The following is a 15718-nucleotide window of genomic DNA, read 5'->3' on the forward strand; positions in this document are numbered from 1 at the left end:
CAGCTGGGACTATCACGTGAAGAAAGCAAAGACTCTCATACCTCCCTCTGCTGAATGGCTACGATGTCTACGCTTCTCTTTTCTCTTCTCATCTTTTCTGTGATGGGCTTTTTCTTTCCGGGACATTTGCTGGGGTGGTTTAATGGCCAGAGAATCATCTTCCTCTCCTCTGAAATAGATGAGAGACACACCATGATGGCAAGTGCAGAGAACCAGAGTATACCCAAAGAAAAGCATTATTCCTAATAGAATAAAGTTCAACTCCAAGCATCACCTAAGAAAATTTGAAGCCAGGTGTGGTGGCACACTCCTTTAATCCCAGCACTGGGGAGGCAGAGGCAGGTGGACCTCTGTGAGTTCCAGGCCAGCCTGGTCTACAAATTGAGTTCCATGCAGACAGGGCTGTTACACAGAGAAAGCCTGTCTTGGGGAAAAAAAAAAAAAAAAAAATTGAAATTGAAGCTATTTTAAGAGTTGGATGAAAAATATGAGAAATCAATGTCTGTAGAACAAAAATGCCTCTCTTTTGGGAGAGGCATGTTCATTTGTTCATTTTCTTGATTGTGGTAATGGTTTCACATCCAAGTAAAAATGTGTCAAATCACACATTATATGCAATTTATTTAGTCATTTATACTTCAGTAAGACTCCTAAAGTCCTATAATTTTATCAACTTTTAACAAAGCCAAAAGTTCATTTAACAATATCTTCAACTAATTCTACAACACCAAGAATATGGAAAAGTTTACACTCTGAGCTTCTCAAAAGAACCATGCTAGCTGGGCAGTGGTGGCGCACTCCTTTAATTACAGAAGGCAGAGGCAGGTGGATCTCTGTGACTTCAAGGCCAGCATGGTTTAAAGAGCTAGTTCCAAGACAGCGAAGGCTGTAACACAGAGAAACCCTGTCTCAACAAAACAACAACAACAACAAAATGTTATTTTAACTTTTGATTTTATTTTCCTTAGTTATCTTACAAGACATGAAGAAAACACATGACAGGACATCACCACACTGAAAGGGTTATCAGACATACATGTCGGCATGGAACTGCTGATAGTGGCCCCTCTGAGTTCCACTTTGGATTACTTCTAAAACTGCAGGCTTGCAATACAGATAAACACTTAAGCGTATTATCTAAATGGTGCTGGCTTGACTGAAGAATCATCATAAAGAAAGGAATACATGTTTACATTCCTTCATAACTCCACACAAAAGCAACATCACATGTGAGGTAAACTTCAAGTCAAAATACAAACTTTAAACAATCAGGTGTGGTGGCACACACCTTTTAATCCCAGCACCTGGGAGGCAGAGGCAGGTGGAATTCTGAGTTCAAGGGTCTATATAGCGATCTTTAGGACAGCCAGGACTACATAGAGAGACCCAGTCTCAAGTAAACACAAAAAACAAAAATTTCAAAAATTCAAATTTTTATAGATTCATGTATGAGTATGAATATTTTTCTGCTTAAATGTATGTGTGCTACATGTGCCCATGGAGGTCAGAAGGAGGCATTAGATGTTCTGAAACTGGACTTAGAGATGGTTGTTAGCCATCATGGTCATATGGTGCTAAGAACCAAACCTGGGTCCACTGTAAGAGCAATAAGTGCTCTTAACCACTAAGCCTTCTCTCCAGTTCCTAAACTTTTTCAAAGTAATACTGAAAGAGGCAGTCTATGGGGCTCACTTGTTAAAAACAGTTGTTGTTTGCTGGGGGATGTCTTTCTGTATGCTGTGAATATGTGTTGCTCTGATTGGTTGATATATAAAGCTGTTTGGCCAATGGTGAGGCAGAATAAGGTTAGGGGGTACATTCCAACTGGAGAGAGAGGAAGAGCTTGAAAGGAGAAGTAGGAGAGAGAGGCTGAGAGCCGCCACCAGGAAAAGCAAGATGTCAAAGTATAGGTTAAACCACAAAGCCACCTGGCAACTTATAGATAAACAGAAATGGGTTAAGCTAGCTAGGGAGAAGCTTGAGCCATAGGCCATCCAGTTGGTAAATAATATAAACCTCTGTATGTTTACTTGGGACTAAGTAGCTTCGGGACTCAAGTGGGAAAGATTTGTCCTGACTAGGGAAAACTTCTGACTACAGTTGTTCTTGAAGAAGACCCAAGTTCAGTGTCCAGGACTCATACTGGGCATCTCACTATAACCTGTTACCCCTAAAACATCTGATGCCCTCTTCTGGCTTCTGTGAGTGAATTCTCATTCATATTCATTCTCTCTCTCTCTCTCTCTCTCTCTCTCTCTCTCTCCCCCTCCCCCCTCCTTCCCTCCCTCCCATCAAACTGAAAAACAAAAACCAAACTCATGTTTTAAGTATTTCACAATTCTGTATGAAATGTATTCACAGCTAACTGGGGCACATGTGGCCCATGGGTTGCAGGTTAAACATGCCTACAACATCACCTTACATTTTCTCACCTGTCTTCCATAGAATCTTCTCTTCTATATGGTGAGTTCCTGATTGTGATTTCCATTCGGTGATCTCTCAGCTCCCCCTCCTCAAGGGAATCCCTTTTGGAATCCCGGTCATCAGACTAAGACGCAAAGAAAAATGAAACATTGTCATTTTCCTTATAGATAACTTTTCTAATATTTGAAAAATATCTTGCTATGTAGCTCAGGCTGGCTTTGAACTCAAAACCTTCTGCCTCAGCTCCCAAATGCTGTGGTTACCTCACCTTACTAAATATATTCTTTTTTTTTTTTAAGACAGGGTCTCACTATATAGCACTGGCCTTTTGAGTTCCTGAGGCTTGGGATTAAAACTGAAGTTTGCTGAGTAAATTTAAATATACGCTTTGAATGGAGACATTACAAAATGCAAGATAACTTTTGTTCAAATTTCATGTAATTTACATCACTTTTTCTTTTTGTAACCCAAAACCCAAGAATAGAAAGTTAAAAATACTATGTACGATAAGGGACATGAGACTGTGCAAAGAATGTTGGGTTTTTTTATGAACCAGAGTTTTTTTTATGAGCCTAAGTTGGACTTTACACATCAAATACATTATACAAGATTTATATATACATTTCAAAATGATCTCTTTCTAATTTTATCAAAAGAAGTACTTATGTCCAATCACCAAAACCCTGACTATGTTATCATTCAAACCAAGGAAGTTACAAAGCACTCATTTTAATTGCAAGGCAAATTCCCACTATATTAAAAATACTTGGAAATGGCATTATGAATACACTACTATGAAATGAGAAAAAATAGTCTGGTTGCAATAATGATTCCAGGTTCAGACCATTTTATTTTTTTTATTTTTTTATTTTTTATTTTATTTGTTTTTGTTTTTCAAGACAGGGTTTCTCTGTGTAGCTTTGCGCCTTTCCTGGAACTCACTTGGTAGCCCAGGCTGGCCTCGAACTCACAGAGATCCGCCTGCCTCTGCCTCCCGAGTGCTGGGATTAAAGGCGTGCGCCACCACCGCCCGGCCAGACCATTTTATTTTTAAAGGAGATATTCTCATTTAGACACAGCTTCAGGGGTTGGAGAGATGGCTCAGTGAATAAGAGTACTGGCTGCTCTTCCAGAGGGCCCAGGTTCGATTCCCAGCACCCACATGGCAGCTCACACCTGCCTGTTACTCCAGTTCCAGGGGATCTCACACCCTCACACAGACATACATGCAGTCAAAACATTAAAAAAACAAAACAAAACAAAACAAAAAAACAAAAAACAAAACCCCGGAAAACTCTAGATACAGCTTCAGTGTGTTATCAATCTACCTTCAATGTCAACAGAGTATATGAATGTTTTTGTTAATTTTAGAATAGATTTTGGGCTCACCTGTGACATTTGGAAGTACAAAAGAACTTCACCGAAGAAGCGTTGTTCTAATGGAAAAATGAGGGCAAAGAAATTAAATCTCCTTTAAGAAAACCACTTACTTAAAAAACATAGCTTACATTTTTTAAGCGTTTTATCTCTGCTTTCTCCTCTTGTTCTTTCCTTCGTTTCTTTTCCTGGAGAATTTCATCTAACGTTTTCACTTTCCAAGAGTCCTTTTCATCACCCATTTGAGTTAAAACACTGCAAAAAGAAAAATAATTCAAGCCACCTCGGGACACAGAAAACTATGGTCTGTTGCTCTCTCTTTTCTGAACACTGAAGTCTAATCATTAGTGTTTCAGAATAAGTCCCGGAAGTCCAGGGAAGTGGGAAGGATTCGGCCTTAACATAATTTTTCTGTCATTCCTGTACGGTTTTGGGCAACTCAGTTTACCTCGGTTCACTTTTCCGTAAAACGCAATCATCATCATCATCCACGTAATGGTACTGTTCTAGGATGAAAGACCATCCAGGTCAAAGCTCTTATTCAGTGCCTCGCACTCAACAAACTCTGCCTTAGGTGTCAAAGGGTTGTATGAGAAAGCTCCGGGATGCGGGGAGGCCTGGGTGACAGGTAAGACCAAGGTGCACTGTCAAACACTGGACCCCAGGATGGGGTCACGCAAACCTGAGGCAGGGGCTGGCTCCGGGGAGCGCCAGGGTCTGCCGCCTCCACTGCCCTTAGTTTTGTGTGGAGCAAGGCGGTGCGCGGCAGCAATGTGTCCCTAGCCCCAATTATTCAGGCCAAACAGTCACCCTACATCTGACCTCCCGCCACCACTCACCCCTGCGCCGCCGCCGCCGCCGCCACCGTCGGTCCTGGAGTCTGAGAAGAAACAGCGCCCGGCGCGCGGCAGGATCGTCGCCACTTCCTTTGTGGACGCGTGTTGATTACGTCGGGATGACGCGGGGCGGGCCCGTGTGGCCTCCATTTTATTCCTCCCACATCCCCCATAGTACCCTGCGCACGCCGGAAGTGTCCCTACTCCCTGAGTTGGTTCCTGCTAATGACGCGCGACTGAGAGACTGAGGGCAAACTGGCCTCCGGCACGGCCCTGGGTGTCTCTAGTAGATGACGTGGTTCGACACGACCCGCCCAGGCGTCGTTTCTGGATTTGGACAGGGATGAGCCGCCGATGGGAAACCCTGGGCCTCGGCTGCCTTTGCGTGCCGCGTTGGCGGGCAGGACTGACTACCGTCAGGCACTCGGTGCAGCATCGGCAACAGGCTAAACAGCCTTTCCGCTCGCGACATGCTACTCGAGCTTCCACAACTAGACATTTGTTTCTACCTGCCAAACTTCTCAGAGGCCTTTGGTTTGGGCCAAGCTGTGCTAAGCCCCCAAAGTGGAGTCTCATTAGAGGGTCATACCGTCAGATGGAACCCTTTTGATCTACCTGACTCAGGAAGCCGAATTCCCAGATAGGCTAGTTACATCTGTCATGATGAGGAAGCCCCCTGTTCAAGAAAATACCATGGAAACGAATCCAGCTTCCTCAGCCATTTTGTCTTTAAAACCAACCTCTTCTGCGTGGCCTATTGAAGTGATTGGGTGTTCTGTTGTGACTGTTTTGCTGAGACCAAGTTCCATATGTAGACCTAGCCTCGAACTGAGAGATCCTCCTGTGTGTACCACCATCTTCTGTGTTCTTTTGTTTTCTCTTCATTCTAATTGGAGAATCACAAAGCTAATTAAGATCTCCAAATTGTAATTTTGCCTTGACACGCTGAAACAGGGCAGGCAGAGGTTTACAGTGAGATTTTAAAGTGGACTTTATGGCAGTACTTCTCAAAGTTGTTTACTTAAACCAACTGGATATCTTGAAGGGTCCTACAATTCCACTAAAAGCCTGTCAGAGCTTATGAAAGGAAGAGCAGAAATAAAAATTCCTTCAGCATGTCTTTGTCAGGTTATCCTGTGGGATTTGGGAAAAAAAGCAAATTCAGGTGGTGGTGGTGGTGGTGCTCACCTTTAGTTCTAGCACTCTGAAAGCAGCCAAGCAAATCTGTGAGTTCAAGGCCAGCCTTGTCTTCGATGTGAGTTCCAGGATAGCCAGGGCTACACAGAGAAACCTTATCTCGAAACACACACACACACACACACACACACACACACACACACACACACACACACACACACACACACACACACACACACCCCGCAAAAAAAAAGTTACACAAAGAAAACAAGTACATATTTCACATTTATTTTACAAGAACTATTAGTGGCTTGGATAAAAGGAATGAGGAGGCTTTCCCAATATCAATTTATTACATGACTCACTGAATTATTTAACAGAATTCTAGAAGGCATTAATATAATCACTGAAATACTGAAATAGGTGAAATACAAAACATTTTATACATTTTATGATGCATTTTAGTTCCCTCATTGTTTGGTGCAAAACAAATATGACTTGGCTTTGATGTAGACAATTACCAAGATAGTATCAAGTTTTTTTTGATGTGGGACTTACCATCTTAAACTGTGGTCTTTTCCAAAGTGTCAACACTGCTTGAACAAATAGAGATTCACAACAATCTCCAAATCCAGACATTATAAATGAATTTAATGCATTTTGAGTCCCAGAAATGAAATCTAAAGACAAAGCAAAGAGATAATCACACACACACACACACACACACACACACACACACACAGACACACAGACACACACACACACACACACACAATTTGCCAACTGGATTGGTTTCAAACTAAACTTGGACATGGATCCAACACCCACCTAACTCAGAATCAGAGCCCCCAAGAAAACTGGAAAACATACTTAGGAGAAACTGAAGTTAAAACCTACTATACTCTGAATTGTAGATGGTACTGTTTGTCCATAATTAGCATGACCCTTAAGGTTCTGCTGTAATTCATGCAGACAGCCAAGACATTTATCAACTAAGAAAACAGACTGGGAGTATAGCTCAGAAAAGAGCAACAGCATTTCCAGCATTCCTGAAGCCCTGAGTTCTAGCCCTAACCAAAAGAAAAAAGAAAAAAAAAAAAAAAAAAAAGCGGGAGATGAAGAGGCCCTCATAGGTAGGCCTTATATTTCTGTGTTGAGAGAAAAAACAGCAGTTTCTCAGGGGCAAGAGAACTGAAAAAACTGGGGGTAGTGACACATGCTTGTAATGTCAGTGCTAGAAGGCTCAAGTAGAAGGATGTAGAGTTCAAGGACTAAAAGGACAATATGGCTTATGAAGGGAAACTCAACTCAGAACTGGCATGGTTTCCCATCTCTAGTAACATCTGTTTACTCTTCTCCAATGTTAGGAAATGCTTGCAGGTTCTAGACTTCACTCGGAGATGTGCATTTACTGTCTCCACTGAGCAAGGTGGTGTCTAGAGAGCAGGGTCACAGAGGAGCCAGGTGGTGTCTAGAGAGCCGGGTCACAGGGGAGCAGAGTGGTGTATAGAGAGCCGGGTCACAGAGGAGCAAGGTGGTGGTGTACAGAGCAGGGTCACAGAGGAGCAAGGTGGTGTCTAGAGAGCAGGGTCACAGGGGAGCAGAGTGGTGTATAGAGAGCTGGGTCACAGAGGAGCAAGGTGGTGTCTAGAGAGCAGGGTCACAGAGGAGCAAGGTGGTGTCTAGAGAGCAGGTCACAGAGGAGCCAGGTGGTGGTGTCTAGAGAGCAAAGTCACAGGGGAGCAAGAGGGTGTCTAGAGAGCAGGGTCACAGAGGAGCCAGGTGGTGGAGTACACAGCAGGGTCACAGGGGAGCCAGGTGGTATACAGAGCAGGTCACAGAGCCACTTGTGTTGTGAAGCTTTAAAGGGACGAAGTTTACTTGACTGATTCCCTGGTGTAGCTTTTAATGTCTTTCATCTCCTCTGATTCATTGTTTCTACATTTCTCAAATTAGAAACACATTTTGGATTGCACAAGAGTACTCTCAACTTCCTAGGCAGACAGTTATAGTGCTGATATGGAAGAAATTACAAAGATCAGAAAAAAATATGCTTTTTTTTTTTTTTTTTTTTTTGTTTTGAAACAGGGTCTCAATATGTAGCCCAAATTGGCCTTGAAATGTCTATGTAGCCTAATGCCTCCACAGGACTATGATTACAGTGAGTGCCACCACGCCCAACTTTAAAAACAAAACAAAACATCTTCTGTGGTTTTTAGTGGTGTAAGTTTTGGGGGTTTGTTGTCTCTGATTCATCCCTCTATCCCATGTGTGCTGCTGGGGACCAACCCAAGGGCCTCCCAATGCATAACAGTGATGTACCACTAAGCTACACTCCAAAGCCATGGAAGTTTTTTTAAATGTATTTATGTTTAAATTGTGTGTGTGTGTGTGTGTGTGTGTGTGTGTGTGTGTGTGTGTGCGCCTGCCTATGGGTATGTATGTGCATGGGAGTACAGATGCCCAAAGAAGCTAGAGGCATCAAAATCCCTAAAGGTGGAGTTACAGGCACGTGTGAGGCACCCTACATGTGTTCGGGGAACTGAACATGTGTCCTCAACAAGGGAACTACTAGTTCTTAACCATTCTTAACCAGTAAGTCATCTCTCCAGCCCCTAGAAGTGTTTTGAAATTAGAAATCTGTATATTTCTTCTTCCTCTTTTTTTTTTTTTTTTTTCCGAGACAGGGTTTCTCTGTGTAGTTTTTGTGTCTGTCCTGGATCTCAAGCGGTAGACCAGGCTGGCCTTGAACTCACAGAGATCCACCTGGCTCTGCCTCCCAAGTGCTGGAATTAAAGGTTGTGCCACCACCATCCGGCTTCCAGAAATCTATATATCTTGCACCAGGCGGTGGTGGCGCACGCCTTTAATCCCAGATGGGAGGCAGAGGCAGGCGGATCTCTGTGAGTTCGAGCCCAGCCTGGGCTACAGAGTGAGTTCCAGGACAGGCTCCAAAGCTACACTGAGAAACCCTGTCTCAAAAAACAACAACAACAACAACAATAAAAAAATCTATATGGCCGGGCAGTGGTGGCGCACGCCTTTAATCCCAGCACTCGGGAGGCAGAGGCAGGCGGATCTCGGTGAGTTCGAGGCCAGCCTGGTCTCCAAAGCGAGTTCCAGGAAAGGTGCAAAGCTACACAGAGAAACCCTGTCTCGAAAAACCAAAAAAAAAAAAAAAAAAAAAAAAAAAAAAAAATCTATATGGTGTAGTGTAGTAAGCAGATGGCTGGCTCAGAAGGTCCATCCAGTGTTCTGCTAAACTGACCAGACAACGGCATAGACTCAGGAAGAATTAATCCAGGACAAGTAAAGACACCTGGTGTTGATATTTCTACATGTACATCAGCAACAATTCTTAAGAACATAGAATTCTATAAAAGTACTCAAAATTAATAAAAAAATATTGTGACAGTATGGTCATAACAAATGGCCAAGCAGGGTCCTTCCAGGACTCTCGATCTATGCCTGTCCTGGAGATGCTGGAAGAAGTGGCCGTGTGTGGCAACAATGTAGATGGAATGTAAACTGGACAGGGTACTGGTGCTGGCTTTAGTACAGATTCCATGATCTTTCTGCCTATGATGAGGACAAGTCTCAAAGGAGCTTTACAATAAATTGCATTAAGAAAATCTTTGTTTCTGTTTCTAGTCCACAAACTTAGAAAATCAAAGCAGGCTGAGAGGCTGGTGAAGTGGGGGAGGGGAAGCTAGAGCATGTCACAGTGGGCCATTTCCTAATTCCACATGGGACACAGAGACAGAAATTTCAAATACTACCCAGAAACCAGTCTTTTGGGGCTCTCAGCATAACTAGTCAAGGTCTGTAGGAAGGCCAGAGGGACCTTCCACCAATGCCCACAGCATGTGCCTTTCTGTGTGTGTCAGTAGCTCCACAGACAGATTCTTGAGTAGACAGGCCTAATGTACAGATTAATCCAACATCCATCATCTACCCTCCATTGAAGAAACTAGAAACCTGGGCAAAGTCAAATGAGAGAACACCTGCACAGTGGAGCTGACCTTACAGAGCACAGGGAGAACACACCTAGCCTGTGTCCAGAACACAGTCAGCGTCTTTTAACAGGTGGCTTGTAGATATAAAGGCCTCATTTTGATCCATCATCATAGCAGACTTTTTCAAGTAAATAAACTTAGACATAATTATTGCTCTTTTTCACCTCAATCTATCTCTTTGAGGGGCTATTTCATATTTTCCAGGCAAGAAGCCCAACTTGGAAACCAGTGAACCACCATGGGCACTGCAAATGTACAGCAGAGACGAGAAGTGAGACTTGGAACAAGAAGTGCCAGTGGCTAAGGCTCATAAGTCTCAGAGTTTGGGTCAATGGAGAGAGTCTTAAAGATTGGCTGGCCATGGATTGCACCATAAATTAGATCCTACAAAATGATAAGGTAGAAGAACCTCAGCATCTCATGCCACCCAAGCCTCCACTACTCAGACACCTTGAGCTCTGACACTAGTGACCCTGGGAGGAGGGACAGGCTCTGGGCACCTGGTGGCTCAGGAAGTGACACATATGATCCCTGGGAAGAGGCCACTGTGTACACAGACTCACTCACCTTACACTCCAGAAGTGTGAAGCTGACCTACCCCACTTTTACAGGTGCCTGCTTTGTTAAAAAGCAGGGTCACTTTAAATGCAACATAACCTGTAAACACTCAAAGTCTCTGGTGAACTTTGCTACTATCCATCCCGAAGGGGAACTGTGGTCGGGTGGTCAGCTATGCCATTTGGAACAGCCTGCTTCACATTCATCATACCCAAGATGGAAAGGAACTCCTGGGCACCTGTTCTAATTAGAGATCTGTCACCTACTTTCCAGAGTTGGAGAAATGACCAAACGGGCTGCAGAAATATGAGACAGCAAACCTGGAGTGGGGTAGGTCAGTGTAACACAGGCCCAAAGGGGAGACTCTCCCTTCACACAAGCACTGTCCCTCTGTGGAAGGAGACACTTGTCTCCATTCTGTCTGCCACTCTGGTTTCCCAGGGTTTTGTGGCTCCATGCTAGAGTCATTGGCATCTGAGATTTCTGTTTCACAGAGTGTCAGGAGCCAAGAGGCTTCAGTGCCTGTGGTGGTGGTAGGCATAAGAAAGTTGAGGTCTCCTGGATGGCATCAAGCAGAGAGCAATTCATGTTGGTACTGGAACCTGTGCTTAATGCACAGTTAGCCCACCGAGTCATTGGCCCAATTGCAGCCTGGGCAGTGTGCCAGGGTAGCTGCAGGCCATTTGCTTCCTCCTGCAGGGCTCTGTCAGGCAGAAGCTGATTCCCAAATTCCTCACCTGATGTCGAGTGAGAAGCAAGAGACCTGACCACGTAGTCTGCCTCTCTATTCCAGCATAGAGTGCAGGAGGACAGTCTAGGCCTGGTTTCCAGGGGACATAGCATCAGAAGGAGCTCAGTGGTGCTGTCTAGAGTCCTGGGGAACCAGCGACTCTGTGTCACCCTCTGGACCCCGGCTAGTGGCTGTGGCCAGACTCTGCATGGTCTCCTGCTGATACTGCCTGGCCTTGTTGTAGAGCAAGACACCCACTGTGACAAGGATGGTGCCAACGGCAGACAGGCTGGTGATTTTGTTGCCGAAAACGATGATGCTGAGCCAGATAGACAAGGCGTGCTTCACAGTGCTGGCGACACTATAGCAACAGAGCGGAGGAAACAGTTAGGCTCTGGGTTCACACCCACACAGAGTAGAGCCTGCTGTTGGCAGTGACTGGCAAATGTCACACAATGTCCCACCGCTGTGTCCTCCATCCAGGGTCTTGGCCCCAAGGGGGACATGGATGAGGCGCCTAGCAATAGGGTTGGGAGCATTAGGGATTTTGCCTGCAACTTGGTTCTTTTGCTTCTCAGGTTTATTCTTTTTAATGAAAACTGTCAAAACAGGGGCTGAAGAAATGAATCAGTGGGTAAGAGCAGTGACTGCTCTTCCAGAGAACCTGGGTTTGGTTCCCAGCACCCAGACGATGGCTCACAACTATCTGTAACTCCAGTCCCAGGGAATCCAATGCCCTCTTCTGGCCTCCATGGGCTCCAAGCATGCCCATGATGTACACACATACATGTAGACAAAACACCTGTACATATTAAATAAATTTAGAAGAAAAACCTCAAACAGAGAAGTAGTGAAACACTATGGCATATCCCCGTCACTTGGACTTGATGAATGGCATTTTGTTACCTTTGCTTGAACTTTCTTTCTTTTTTCCTTCCTTCCTTCGAAGCCCAGGCCAACATCTAACTCTCATATAGATGAGGCTGGCTTTGAACTACCAATCCTGCCTCTGCCTAAGTACTGGGATTATAAATGTACATTATCACACCCACTTTTGCCTTAGTTATTTTTCCCTTATTAAAAACATTTTATTTGTTATTTCACTTTTTGTGTGAGTATTTTGCCTGCATGTCTACATATGAACCATGTGCATACTTGGTGCTCACAGAAGACAGAAGGGGGCATTAGATCCCCTGGAATGGAGTTATGGATGGCTGTGAATCACCATGTGGGTGCTGGGAATCAAACCCAGGTCTTCTGCAAGAGAAACAAGTGCTCTAAACCTCTAAGCCATCTTTCTAGGTCCTTGTCTTAGTTTTTTTGAGACAAGGTCTTGCTATATGCCCTAAGCTGGCCTTAAACTTACAGTGGTCCTCCTGCATTAGCCTCTTGAATACTGGAATTACACAAGTGTGCTACAACCCCTGTCTCATTATTTATTTGAACTAAAATGTTTATTGTATTCTGTGTGTGTACCTGAGAGCGTGTATACGCATCACGTATGTGCAGTGCACCACATAGGTTGGATCCCCTGGAACTGGAGTTATACATGGTTGTAAGCTGCCATGTAGGTGCTCTGAACTGAACCCTGGTCCTCTTTAAGAACCACTCAGTCAACTTCCAGCTCCTGACCTGAAGTATTTTCAAGTCACCTGGAGATATTGTGGTGTGTCTTTTTTGGGAGTGTGGGGAGGGGGAGTTCTCACCATGGATCCTACTCTTGCCTCTGTTCTCATGCCTCAAACTTCTAAGTGCCGTGCCACCACTCCCTGCAACATTGGGATATTTTGCCCCTGAATACTTCAGCTTGCTCTCTATTTAAAAGAATGAGACAAACATCATGTATACTGTCAAAATCTTTACAGACCTGAGAGGAAAAAATAACCCTAAGATGCTATAATTTCTTAAGTGAAACTGGCCCCATGCACACATTATGACCCAGTAGAAACAGTTAATATGAAATACATTAAAACACCTGAACTTTTGTTCTGTTGGGCTGGGAGTATGGATAACTTAATTTTTACACTTTTCTGCCCTCTTGAACTTTCTATGATAAGAATAATCGGGTCTATGGGTTAGACATGCCTGGAGTAAATCAACCACAGGCAGAAATATTTGGGGAAAAAAACTGAGCCTATATTTAATATGTACAGACTCTTTTTTCCTTGCTATTACTCCCTAAAAGTACAACAGTTATTTATATAGCACTTATACAGCATCTTGTTTGTCCTAAGTTGTCTAAAGATAACTTAGAGGATGAATGTAGTTTCTATGCAAATTCCTTGCTATTTTATATAAGGAATTTAAGATCTGTGCATTTTGAATCATGTATGGTAGTACATGGCTATGCTCCCAGCATTTGGGAAATAGAGGCTGGAGGATAAGGAGTTCAAGGTTTCTTTGGTTATACAGTGAGTTCCAGACTAGCTGGGACTACATATAAGGAATCTCAAATATAAAAAAAAATCTGTGGATTTGGGTATTAGTGGATGGTCCGAGAACCAGTTTCCCTCAGATACTAAGGGTCCTGTACTTATTTGTTACTTTCACAACAGAAATAAAATAAAGCCGGGTGGTGGTGGTGGCTCATGCTTTTAATTCCAGCACTTGGGAGGCAGAGGCAGGCAGATCTCTGATTTCAAGGCCAGCCTGGTCTACACAGCAAGTTCCAGGATAGCCAGGCTACGCAGAGAATTGAGAAATAAAAACAAAATCAAACAAGAAAAAGTAAACTGATTAAAATCAAATAGAGAAAGAACTCTTTTGTCACCGTACTCCCACACTAAGTGCTCAAGAACAACATGTTGCCACCAGCTCCTGTCTGGAACACCTCAAACAGATTATTTAGACAACGTTGACAGCTCTCTTCTATATAGAAAAATACTCAAAGAATCTCCGAAAAATGTCTGCAACAACGATTTCGAGGAAAATGTTCCCTGAATATCAATTTCATACAGTGCTGATACAAAATATCAAAGGAACCATAATGTGCCACCAGCTGTCACTACAGAAGAGAACCTCAAACATCTTCCATGTCTCCTGAAAAAAACGTTCCACTCACCTGAAAGTCACAGGGGAGATCTTTCCCATAAGGGCGTATGCAGTGACACTCTGAAGGTGAAACAAGGCGCCATCTGTCAGCAGCAGCAGCACGAGGTCCTGGCTGTAGCTGAAGCTCTTCCCACTCCTGCCAATCACTGGGACATCCTATGGCCAAAACAAAAGGACGTGCTTCAGGCCTGTGTCTCCCTGCTGTGTCTGGCCTGCCATCACTGCTGAAAAGATGTGATATCACTGGTGCCCAGTAACTGAAGAGCAGTAACACTCAGCTCTGAATGCCTCTTTGCTAGATAGCACTCTACCACATTTATCAAGACTTTCAGCTGGGCTAGGCAGGGTACTACATGCCTATAATCCCAGCATTTAGGAAGTAGAGACAGGAGGATCTGGACTGTCTGAGATAAACAGCAAATTTGAGCCCAACCTGGGTTAATTTTGATCTTATCTCAAAAGTTGGCGGAGGTGCTGGGGAAACGCCTCAGTAAGTAAAGCACTTGGAATACAAGTATAAAAACTTGAGTTCAGATCACCAGAACATATATACAGCTGAACATGGTAGTAATGTCTGGACTCTCACTGCTCCTATTACAAGATGGGAAGCAGAGAGAAGAGAACCCTCAGAAACTTGCAGGACAGCTAACTTGGCTTGCAAACATGGTAGAAAGTAAGGACTGACTCCCAAATTTGCCCTCTGACCTCCATGTACACACTTCAGGTGTTTCACTATCTTATCAAAAATCAGATAAATAGGAAAGTGCTGGGGAGGTGGAGGTGGCTTCAGGTCTGCAATCCTAAAACTTGGGAGACTGAGGCAAGAGGACGGCCAACAGTTCCAAAGCCAGACTGGGCTGCACTGTGAGTTCTAGGCTAGCCTGGGCCTGCAATCTTTGCATTTGGGAGATTGAAGCTAGGACTGCCAACAATTTGAGACCAACCTGGGATATATGTTGAGTTCTAGGCCGGCCTGAGCTACAAAATGAGATCCTGTTTGTTTGGATATTTTAAACAAACAAAAACCCTCATTGGTAAGGATCTTAAGAAACTGAAATTTCTGTGTGTGTACTGCTAGTGGGAACATAAAATGTTTCAACCATCCATTCCAGTTCCAAGACTAAATTCCAAAGTCATACCTCCATTTGCAAAGTGTGTCGATGTGAGAAATTTCTTTATCATGTATGCAACTGGGCGGCAAGGTAAAGCTATGACCCACAGCATGATCACTATAGACTTCCCAGTGGAACATGTTTGAAAAAAAAGATTTACACAGACACACACTTCCATAAACGGAGGGACTCCAGGAAATGTGTCAGGAGTATATCTGTACCAAACTCACTACATGGCAACTTAAGGAATGAGGCTGAGGGTGGGAGATCATCTCAGTTTGGCTTCAAATATAAACCTATTGACTTAGGTGGGTGTGGGGACACATTATTTTAATACAAGCACTCAAGAGGCTGAGGCAGGCATATCTATGCAAGTCTGAGGCTAACCTGGTCTACATATCAAGTTTCAGGCCAGTCAGGGATACACAACGAGACCCTGTTTCAAAACAACAACAAAAAATGCCATTAACTATTCTA

The 15718-nt window shown here is 43.8% G+C and overlaps 2 protein-coding genes across 7 annotated transcripts in view; both read right to left on the reverse strand.

Moving 5' to 3' along the window:
• The window catches only part of LOC128097123 (cyclin-dependent kinase 11B), a 32218-nt gene extending 27454 nt beyond the window's left edge, over positions 1-4764 (reverse strand). For 2 of the 4 annotated variants that reach the window (XM_052717349.1, XM_052717347.1), the window contains exons 1-4: positions 4641-4764; positions 3933-4056; positions 2433-2548; positions 42-169 (exon numbers count right to left, since the gene is read on the reverse strand). In XM_052717349.1, coding sequence (XP_052573309.1) covers positions 42-169; positions 2433-2548; positions 3933-4043 — 355 coding nt within the window. In that variant the 5' untranslated portion in view covers positions 4044-4056; positions 4641-4764. Of the gene's footprint in view, positions 1-41; positions 170-2432; positions 2549-3813; positions 3861-3932; positions 4057-4249; positions 4382-4640 lie in introns of those variants that run through there. The other 2 variants (XM_052717348.1, XM_052717350.1) reach the window with 2 other exon arrangements.
• A 1282-nt stretch (positions 4765-6046) lies between these two features.
• Slc35e2b (solute carrier family 35 member E2B) overlaps positions 6047-15718 on the reverse strand; it is a 36280-nt gene continuing 26608 nt past the window's right edge. For 2 of the 3 annotated variants that reach the window (XM_052718583.1, XM_052718582.1), the window contains 2 exons: positions 14140-14285; positions 6047-11439 (listed from right to left, as the gene is read on the reverse strand). In XM_052718583.1, coding sequence (XP_052574543.1) covers positions 11202-11439; positions 14140-14285 — 384 coding nt within the window. In that variant the 3' untranslated portion in view covers positions 6047-11201. The other variant, XM_052718584.1, reaches the window with a different exon arrangement.

This window comes from Peromyscus californicus, unplaced genomic scaffold (assembly GCF_007827085.1).
Source record: "Peromyscus californicus insignis strain IS unplaced genomic scaffold, ASM782708v3 Scaffold_5__1_contigs__length_169319896, whole genome shotgun sequence".
Taxonomy (NCBI): domain Eukaryota; kingdom Metazoa; phylum Chordata; class Mammalia; order Rodentia; family Cricetidae; genus Peromyscus; species Peromyscus californicus.